General features: G+C 42.4%; 1 protein-coding gene across 1 annotated transcript; it reads right to left on the reverse strand.

Annotated features, from left to right (window-relative positions):
* Positions 1-8470: 8470 nt before the first annotated feature.
* Positions 8471-10827, reverse strand: LOC308136934 (Golgi apparatus membrane protein TVP23 homolog A-like; the record flags this gene model as incomplete). Its single annotated transcript, XM_080505487.1, has 6 exons — positions 8471-8497; positions 8588-8716; positions 8815-8943; positions 9046-9135; positions 9249-9393; positions 10748-10827. 6 exons carry the CDS (start codon positions 10825-10827, stop codon positions 8471-8473), a joined length of 600 nt encoding a protein of 199 aa, XP_080361613.1.
* Positions 10828-11495: the final 668 nt, after the last annotated feature.

An 11495-nucleotide genomic window follows, 5' to 3' on the forward strand; every position in this document is an offset into this window, starting at 1 on the left:
TGCTCCCTCCTTTTCATGCATTTGGCTCCACTATCATCAACCCTTTCATGATATCCCCCGTCTTTAATTTGACTTCTAAGATTCATCTTTTCCTCTGTGTTTTCCTCCATGCACCAGATAGATATGCAACAGAGACGCATCGTGGAGGAAACTATAGTTTCTCCAAGATTAATTTCTTGACTTCACCCTGCTTTCTCTATTCTGTCAAATCTGCCCGAAGCAATACGCTGTATATCACAGATGAGTAGCACAAATGCAATTATAAAGACAGCTCAGTCTTTTATATGAATAAAGGGAGGGAATAATCTTTTGACATGTGGGCTGCACATGCCTTACCACATCTAGTGGAGGCACACGTACAGTACGGGGTTCATTAATAATCATTATCCGCAGGTTACATCATTCAGTTTCTCAGGGCACACCCATCGCCTTCGCTGAGTCATTTGTGGTGATTTGATGTGCCGCAAATTGTCTTGTGAGACTTTCACGATTTCTGGCTTCTTACAACCAGAGAGCAATATCAATGTGTAGATTCTGTGTGAGAACAAACCACATCTAGATGACAAAGTGAGGGGATGTACAGGAGTGCATGGCAGATGAGTAGCACGCTGCAAAGGTTTGAATCTGCAATGAAAATAGACTCTCAATGTAAAAAATGTGAAGGAGCATCCCTGTGAAATATCATTGTATTGCACCTCTGATGATGTGAATCCGTGATCTACAACAGGGTGGAGGCCTGAGCCTCGCCTTCTATATGCATATCATGTGTGAATGCATCCCTAATGCCTGGGAAATCCTTCTGATTTGGCTGAAAATACAGCATCTCCATGTCTTTCAGACATGCAGACGAGACTGAATAGACTATTGAACAGTCAGGTGGCACTCTAGGGCCAAGACTATACCCACCCCCCAATCGCACACATATCCAACAGACATACACTTGCACACACATTAAAACTCAGTGGCTCACCCGACCCCGGTGATCCGCACGACAGTCTAATGTCTCAGGCATCTGCTCATGTCTAGTCTGGAGGGTCTTTCCCACCCTGCCCCCCAGCCCCGGCCTGCTGCACCACCAGTTCCCACAATAGTGGGAAAGCAGGCTTTTCGAAGGGAGTGGGGTGGGGTGGAGGGGCTGTCGGGGGGGTGGGGGTAGCTATTGAGGGGGGAGCGAGTGAGGGAGAGCAGGGTTGAATGATAATGTGAAAACGCACAGCGCTGTTCATTAACACACAAGCACTGCAGCTGCACATGTTGGCCCCGGACACACATGCTCACGTGTCTCTCTCTTTCTCTGCCTCAGGTTGATGCAAAAGTCACCGGGGGTACAGGCCAGCTCCCGCCATGACGGGAAGAGTCGTCGGGATCTGTGTGTGAGTGAGTGAAGGTACTGGCACGGAGCTGGTAAAGATCTGATGTTAGCACTTTTAGACCAAAGGCCAATAAGTGAAATATTTTATATATTTTATATATATGTATATAAAAAATTTCTGTGTGCATGCTTTACACACACACACACACACACACACACACACACACACACACACACACACACACACACACACACACACACACACACACACACACACACACACACACACACACACACACACACACACACACACACACACACACACACACACACACACACACACACACACACACACACACACACACACACACACACACACACACACACACACAGACATGGATATGTGCACACGTGCAGTCATGGACGGTAGTTCAATATAATGAGAATACACTTTGTCAAATGTGTTCTGTTTGTACAGTAAAATCATTTTCACCGTCGTAATGGTTTATTTTCTATGAACAATCGCCCAAACAGGAAATTATCCCCTCTATTGCCCCCCACTCCAGATTTTCTGCACAATAACAAACTGCACTAAACGTCGCCGTCCAAAACAGCCCAACAAAAGGCTGTTTTGCATGAATTCGTGTTCGGGGTCTGTCAGGTGGAAACGCGACGTACGTACACCCCTGCCTGGTGTGCATCAGGGAGTAAAGAAGCACCATGACAAGAGAGGATGGCAGCTTTCCTTCAACCGGTGCCAGCTCATTAATTTTGTTTGCTATCCCCTCCTCCCCCTACCACCACCAACCACCCCCCCCCACATCACCCCTTAACTGCTAATTAGCAGGAGCAGAAGATAGAAGAAAAGAGAGAGGCCATGTGTGACTGAGGAGGAAATGGCAAACTCTTCTTTCCATCGTTCTTTCCTCCAGTTCCCTCCCCCCCATCACACACACACACACACACACACACACACACACACACACACACACACACACACACACACACACACACACACACACACTCCCCCACCCTCCTGGTCAACACTCACCATCATTACCACTGGTACCCAACAGAAAGCCATGATGCAGCTCCCTTCGTGTGCCAGCCCAGCCATTTTAGGTGTCGCGGCAAACATCTCCCAAGATGGCTCCTCTGAGCGCGCCCATACTCCAGGGATCCGGCGGGGTCTTTGTCCGCCTCTTGGCACAGGCAAAGTGTCTCCATTGGCAGTACAGATGGCATCAGAGGCTCGTGGGTAAAAAGGGTGAGGGTGGGAGGAGGGAGGGGGTGATTCCGGACCAACCGTTTTCTCCCCTCTCTCCTTGTTATCTGTTAATAGTGGCTCTTTTCAGGAATCCCACATCTTTCAACGTTCATCAGGAGCCTGAAACAAGAGCGTGAGAGGAAACAGAAATAAAACACAAACACACACACACACATACACACATTATGAGGTGCCATTACTAATCACAGTTTTTTCCGGTTATAGTTATAAATGCCATTTTTCTTGAAACTTGTGGTCTATACGGCACACATGATTGGTGGTCATAAATTGGTTCATTATCAAAATTGCATGCCTCTCCTCATTGCTTTGGTTTGTGAGTTTTTCAGGCCACGAGTGTGTATTTTGTTACAATGAAAGCTCCAAACAAACCCTTCACATCACAAAAGTACAAAGGTTAAATCAAGGATGCCTCGGAGCAGCCCATACATAAAGCCTGGAGTGTTTTCATTCCCATTCATTAAGGAGGCACGCCATGTTCACACGCTACCTATAACAGGAAAAGCTCGGGGACAGACTCGGACCACGGCCTTTTCACATATCCAATATCTCACTGTGAAACGAAGCAATTAGCCCGGTTTGACGGGGAGCTCTACTGCAAAAGGTAGTTAACAGAATGAATGAAAACTCATCTCACTTTGGTGCTCTTTAGGCTTTAGTGGCATTCTCTGGGCTGAGCGTATGCGCCGCTCAGCTGAAGTACCAAGTTGAAAAGTTCAGCTCCTGTCTACAGGACGGCCCTGGCCTTCTCATTGAGGAAAAGCACAATGTATCCCAAAGACCCCAAGATTCACTACAGCTTTAAATACAGATGCTAAGTGTTTTTTTCCCCCTCCTCAGCCTGTGTGTGTTGGGTGCTACACCACTCAACCGCATTATTAGCTTTCTCAAGAACATCAGTGCCTGTATAAAACACTGGCTTTCCCTTTGCTTCTAAACAAGGCATAATTGAAATTGCATTTACCTTTTTAAATGAATGGCAAATACTCTTCGGAAAGATAATTCAACAGCACACATGTCGACCACCAAACAGGAGTCAATGGGGATCTTTGAGTAGAGTCATAGAAGGAAATAAATGCAATGTCACCTAAAACCAGCTTAATATACTTTTCAAAATAAGACATGTTGACATGTCATAGGAGCAAAATAACTCCACAATCCCGAAATCCATTTAGCTGCTTCAGTTTCAGGGACCTGGTGAATACTGATGCCATGTTCCGCTCTCATGGGTCACTTGAATACATCAGAGTGCTTCCCTGCAATATAACATGAATGAGTAAAAATATCCCCTAACTATCCATCATACTCGACTTCTACTCTGAGTACAAAACCCTCCTGTTACATTTGAGAAGCCACTGCTTCCTGGTTTAGGAGATCTCATTGAGTCTAAACTGCTCCCTCTCAAGCCTCTGGGTGACCTGTTTAGTATTCAGCACCATGTTGCAGAGGACCTGAATGGACAGCAACCCTAACCGCCATAAAACTGGAGCCAACTTTCAACTGTGGGACCTCAGTCAATACATAAAGCTCAGTGAAAATGCACTGAAGTAAGATGAAGGACAAACGTTGATATCGGGGCCTGAAGTGGTGAACTTGGACGCCAAAAACAGTTTTTACATGGGAGATGGAAAAAAAAATAACTTTTTTTGTTGATGAAAATTTGCCATATCTCATTACATAATTACTACCAGGATGATGCATTATGAACAAACCAGGCAAATTCTGCAAATAAAATGACTTGCAACTATTTCCAGTTGTCATAAAATGAGGGAAATAGCCTATAAGCGTTATCGTTAACACCACCTTAGGATCCATTATAGCCATTTGGAATTTTCAATAATATTATCACACAAAAACTTCCAGACAAAGTTTAATTCTTACCTTTCCAGGGTCAAAATCGGCCATAGTGCATTCAAAGCCCGGGAGTTGTATAGTTATGGGAGTCATTACTACTTTCGGTTATCTAGCTTTATGACAGGTATTTAACACTCATACAGCTAGATAACCAAAGACAGAAACGGACCCCCCTCTTACAGTCTCATGCTGGGGCCCCACATGATGCTGGAAGGAGGAAAAGCAGCATGAGGAGGCCTGTAGTATATATTCATATTAAAAAAAAAAAACTATCACAGCTCATTTATATCTTTGTTAATTAACAGCCAGTATTATGGAGGATAAATGCTGTTTAAGGCACAGAAAGCACAGAGAAAGGAGCTCAATGGATCAGCTGCTTGATTTGAGCTGACACATTTCTTCTTGTATAATAACCAAACATGATGAAACCCATGAAGTCCAGTTCTGACATTAATTATTCGGTTTCAGGCCTACTTAAATAACACTGGCCTAAACAAGATAATAACATTTCAAACTCTTTCGATTTAGGAAGAAAAAAAGTCTTAATAAAGCTAGTAAATGAAAAAAACAAAACCAAAACAAACAAACAATATTCTTTAAATTACCGACTCCTCCGACAAATAACACCAGGCCACGATCAAATAAGAAAATTAACAATGCTTTAAATGCTTGAATCTTTTAACTCAAAGATTTTTTTTTTTTAATTCAAAATAATAATGAAAAATTACACATTGAGTCTCATGTTTAAATGTATTTTCCTGATGGGAAAAAAAGCGCTCAGCACTTTAATTAATGCACAATTACGCTGGAGACGTGGCCTCCAGTCCGCAAAGCTGAAAGCAACAATATTTTTCCTATTTCCTGGTTTGTTTGTTTTTTACTAAAAAACGACTAAATACACATGTTATACAATTTCCTACATTTCATTTCAAATTTACGCTTCTCACAAACCGCTGTATGTGATTTTGAAATATAGAAACTTGGCATTGCTTTGTCATTGCGCACAAAAACAAACCCACTTATGAATCGTCCGTTCTAAATGGTAATATTAGAAAGCCAGTGTTTCATAACAGCCTGGTTTTGCCTCACTGGATGATCGTGTGTGACTAAAACCACAACGCATGACCATGAACCTGACACCGCGTTCAAAGGATGCAGGAGGTTAAACGATGCTCCAACGTCAACCGTTGACGATTGTGTTTTTAATTATTATTATCATTTATTATTTATCTCATAAATCTAAATTAATCAGGGATTTAACGGGTTTTAATTTGCTCCTGGTGTTTTAGTGCTCCTGGGGGCAAGGGATTCTTACTTTTAATGAGAGTTGTGATTGGCCTACTTCTTCTGAAACTAGAATATTTCACTCCACTCGGATTATCCACAGAAGCTACAGCAGAAAAAAAAAATTTGTTCCTGCTTATAATGATAATAGGCCGAGGAGCGTGGTCGCCTTTAACATTGAGGTACTTTATAGAAAACGGGTTTGGAGACCTGCACATGATTCACCCTTTAACCAATCATGAAGGTATTTCTGGCTGTTTAACAACATGCAAAACATAAACTTTGCACGGTGAAGTGAGCGAAGATCCTAAATGACCAGAATGAGACACATGGAGCTCGAACAGACAGAAAAGCAGGTGAAATGTGATGTTGCGGGTGCAGATGTTGTTTATTTCCAAATGCGTTCCTTACCTGTTTCCAGGAGTAAAGCGCACCTCTGGGGGGTGGGGGGGGTTAATGTCCTCAGCGGCTCGTGCACAGTCTCCCAGCGGGCGGTGCCTGCGTGTCCACTGGGGCCCGGGTCCACAGCCGGAGCCCGCTGCGCTCCAGCAGACCTCCGCCGGGTCCGAGCCCATCCTCCGTCTCCTCTGTCCTCCAGCTTGTGGCGCTCCTGCAGCCTCCTCCACGCGCTGACACCCCGCTCCGCACTGACGTCACAGCGCGAGCAGGCCAATCACGCCAATCACACCTCACAGCGTCTGGCAGCGCCAAAGATCCTCTGACTTCATCAACACGTCTCACTCCCACCTGATTTTACACGATCCCCTTTTATTATTCTGCACTACACCTTATACTAATATCATATTTTTCTTCAGTCTTTCGGTGACTTGTCGTGACAAATCTTCTTTGCATGTTTACTTTTCCTTGTACACGGTGCCACATTGTATGGATATATGGTATGAGCTGAATTTGGAGCTGACAGTGCTTCAAAAATAATTTGTGAATAGTTTGTTTTCAGCGTTATTAGTTTGTTTTCAGCATCAGTGTACAATTCGTTTCGTCTTGGTACACTGTTTTTTCAAGGAACTTGCAGCGAGGTTATCTTACGTCTTGGAGAACTAAGCGTAGATATTTCTGTGAATGCGCTCCAGTTTAGCTCCTTTCATCCAGTAAGATCAGTGCATCAATCCATAGGACACTTTACTCCAGTACCCCATGTAGTTGATTCTTAATAAACTGTATGGGCTGCATGTTGCATGTTGTTGCAGAATCATTTTAAAGCCAATCAGATACGTTTATAAATCCTATTACACCAGACCAAAACTTTAGCACAGTACAACATACACATCCACCCCACCTTCTACACAGGCACACAGATCTTTTTAGCACCTCAGCATATATCCTTACATTATCCCTCTCTTCTACTGAGTTAGTCATTATAGTGCATGGTCTTTCACACTTTCTGGACTTCTAGTTCATCATTCATTGTGCCCAAATTGTATTCCATATTTGAAAATAAGTAAACAAAGACGAAATATTTCAGGAATCAGGATTTTTTTGTATTTATTTTTTCTTGCTTATATTGCAATACAGTGCCGCTACTGCCTCCACATTAATCACTTTCATTTATAACTTCCATTATAGCTCATGACGTAAATCAGTAATTTAATCCAAAGGACCAGTGTCGTTATTCCTCATACACTGTCATAACTCATAAAACATTTGTATCTCCCAACAAAGCTCGTCCAGCACAAAGAAAGTCTGACGACTAAAGATATGTTTGTAGGATTATTCAAACAACGTGTTTTTCCAAGTATCTTCATCCTTGAAACCATGTGCACACACCGTTAGTAGTTTTAAACAAAATTTGCAAGATAAAATGAAATTGTTCCTATGACGTCCACGTGGTTCCCGAGGCTGTAGGACGGAGTGAGTGCTCCTGCTCAATAAATGAGCTTCAAGATGTTGAGGCGCTAGTGATTAGTGTGGGAAATTAACGCGAGGGGCCACTGACACCGGTGCAATATCAGTTCCCTCCAAAATGCTACAGCCGGAGGAAAATGTGCTTTAATGTGGTAAATTACGCATGAACCACTGATTATATGTGACACTCAGTGAAAGTGTGTCCCAATTACAGATGTATTTGCAGCAAATGATACTTTAAGTTAACACACAACATTAAGAAATGAGTTAGAGTTTCCCTTCTCTGTACTCTATGTCAGTGTGCAGCTTAAATCTAGAACCGTCTAATGGCCATATATTTCCCAAATACCGGTTGCGACCTGTGCTGACTGGTTCCTTCAGGTTGGAACTGTGTTGTAGATGTACAATTTGGCTAATTGCATTGAGATTTACAGTATTGACTGGTATTTAAGTTGAATTGGAGCCTGTGGTGTATACAGTATCTCAACAGGTCATTGAATAAAATGTTCTATTCAAAGGCTGATGATAAGAAAGCTTAATGTTAGAATGAGGTGTTATATTTGGAAATGCTTAAATAATGACTAGTTCGTGGATTTTCAGCTTTTAAGACATTGATAATTCTTCTTATTGGGTGATTTGTGCTTCTTCTTCTTTTCTTTTTTTTACACCTACTGTGATCTGAAGTACCTGACTGCAAAGTAAATGGACACCATATATTTGCACAGTGGTGAATTTACAGGAGTATATGTAAATGCACTTTTATTGACATATTGTTTTGCTCAATGCAACGAAAAACAAGGCATCTTTGGACCTCCTGTTCACACACACTGAAAGGTGCAGCAGAGAGGCTGTACACTTGTTGGAGCCAACTTTTAAAGAATCCCAAAGATGATGTCTGGCTGAAAGAGAGGTAATAATCAAAACTTTAACATACAGTGACGTGTGATCAGGACAACACTGGATGCTAAATTATGCACTGAGTCACTCACACGCTGCAGGAGGAGCTGTCCCGCGAAAGAGCTCTTGTCTGGAGGATGGCGGTCCTGCTCTCCCGCCTTACAGCGTAGATAACCATAAAGGTTAGCCACTTGGAGAGAAATACTAGCCACTACCAGCGACTGGGGAGGACAAACAGTTGTATTTAAAAAAATTTAAAAACAACATTAAGTGATGTACCTGCAAAGTTTCAATACAAGCAACACACATCTCATCTCACCAGCCATTTAATCTTCAAGGAGAAGAGGGAGGTGAAGAAGAAGAAAGTCCAAATAAGAGGACAAATGATGAGACCAAGCCAAAATATCCTTGCCTCTGCTTCTGTCCCAATGTTACTACCCCGTGACGTCTGCACAAATACAGAATCATAACACGTCAATGTTAATCTTACTCAAAATTCTCATCCACACTCAAAACATTTTTTGATAAAAAATGGTACACAGAATTTTACTTTTTTGGCCTCAAAAACCCAGAAGCTCCGTCCATCCTCGTCAATCTGATTCCACCAGCGCAGGCCCACCAGCAGCCGGCCCGTCACATTCTGGAACAACACAAATGAGGGTCACCGAGTAGTTGAAATTAATGAGGAGAAAACAATGATTGTAATAACACAAAAGAACAAAGCGGGATGAATAACAGCAGCCTGATTCTTACCTTAACCGACCAAAAGTCAAAAGAGAGCAGAGCAATAATCAGGACAAAACACGACGCAAAGTTCCTGCTGATCCAGTCACACAGCAAATAGATGACAATGGCACAGACTCGGAAGAAAAGGTGGAAAAAGGAGGCCAGGGGGTGTCTGAAAGCAGAAGAGTGTATGGACAGGAAACCTACAATGTTAGCAAAAAAAAAAAAACAGGCTGAGAGAATGAACCAAAAAACTATTTCAAATAACTGAAATTAAAATTGTATAACTTCTCCAACCTTTTGGGTGCAGGTTATTGTCAGTTAAGGAAGTTTTAAGGTAAATATTGTGAGCTAAATATTTACTTTTGTGTGTGCGTGTGTGCGTGTGTGTGTGTGTGTGTGTGTGTGTGTGTGTGTGTGTGTGTGTGTGTGTGTGTGTGTGTGTGTGTGTGTGTGTGTGCGTGTGTGTGTGTGTGCGTGCGTGCGTGCGTGCGTGCGTGCGTGCGTGCGTGTGTGTGTGTGTGCTGCTCCAAAAGGCCCATACACATTAGTAAATATTGTCAGTTTCAATAAAATACACTTATTGTCATTATAATGTCTTCCTTTTATCGTGTGGCCTATAATAAATGTTTTATTTCAACTATTTACCATTGCACACGCCCAAACTCTCCAACCTTAATATTGTTCAATTCTCTCACCAAAGCTCATCTTAGGGTAACCTAACCAATGACAAGTTGGCTCAACGATGTTCCAGTAATAGATTCTGTTTGGGGTTATTATTGCCCTGCTACAACGTTCAATGAATACTAAACTTGGACTTTCATATGTGGTTCACCAGTTTGTTCTTCAGGCTTATCACATATTTCCAGGAATTCAATTCAGCAGCAGCTGCAGCTGCAAACCCAGTCTCTGTAGGATGAGCCTGGCTCTATACATGGAAGCTGGGATGATGTATTTGTCGTTGTGAGCATCATTCTTTCTATTCGGCCTTGCATTAGTCCAAACAGGTCCTGTTTATTCTAATGATTCCACAAACCCCAACTCATAAATTAAAGCCATAAACATTAGTATTCCATATGTATGTCAACTGCAGGATTTGCTTGTTAGTTCAAACTCCCTCTGATAGTTGTTCCCAACGTCTTAGGTTCTTCTGAATGATTTTTTTCTTTTCTTTTTACAATGATCAGATATTTAACAAATTTCTAGACACCTGATAAAGTGTGTGGCGTTTATAGTGCCACGACTTCAAACCTGACTTTTCAAGATTATGAAATGATTGTCTCATCTTTTGATAAAGCTCATTTATCTTCGCCATCAACTTGAACACCTTAACATGTGCAAACATTTCAATAATCTGCAGAGTTGAATAGTTTTGACTGCAAATGACAACCGAACTTGTCTTATTATGTTGAAATTTGCTGCAGATAATTCAATGTGATTCAACCGTAACTTCCCCGCAGAAACAAATCCCAACCATTGAGCATAAAAAAAACGAGCATTTCGTGATAGTACGTATTGCAGTGGACCTGATGAGAGCACCTCTCCGCGCCCTCTCCTGCTCGTCTGCAGCATAGTCCAGCTCCACATCCTCGGTGTCATCCGCCATCGTCTGTCAAGGAGCAAAAAACACAGCAGCAGCATCAGCAGCAGTCCACATCACCGGAGCGAAACACAACTCAGGCAAGAAACGCACGATATTAAGAGACAGGCGATAAGTAGTCACATTTCACATTGATGCGTGTGCACATTTACCAGGTCCCTCTCCAAGGAAAGCTGTATGGAGCCAGGTGTTGCAGTGAAATAAGACCGACTCTGTTTCCTCGTTCACGTCCACGTTACTGTATTTCGAGATACTATTATCTCCGCCTCCTATTATTCTGTACAGTTGCTCAAGGAGCTTTAAAAATAAAGAAAGGGTATATTTGATTAAATGTAAGGAGCATTTTAAAGTTTGGACGAAATAATCAGTGAAAAAAAGCGACCGCGGCAGGACTCGAACCTGCAATCTTCTGATCCGAAGTCAGACGCCTTATCCATTAGGCCACGCGGCCATGTGACGTTCTGATATTCAAGAGGTATTTATTCAGACCATATTAAATCTTTTTCTTATGGCTGATTTGGTTTTCATCATTATGCATGACTGTACCCATGTATTCCCCTATATTCTCCAATCATTTCATTCCGATTAAAACAACATTTCGGTGGAGTGGGTCATCCAGGCCACACGGTGGCGCGGGCGCTCGACTTTGTTATGGTTTTCTAACCCCGTGGGTA

This window comes from Blennius ocellaris, assembly GCF_963422515.1.
Source record: "Blennius ocellaris genome assembly, chromosome: 11".
NCBI classification, from domain to species: domain Eukaryota; kingdom Metazoa; phylum Chordata; class Actinopteri; order Blenniiformes; family Blenniidae; genus Blennius; species Blennius ocellaris.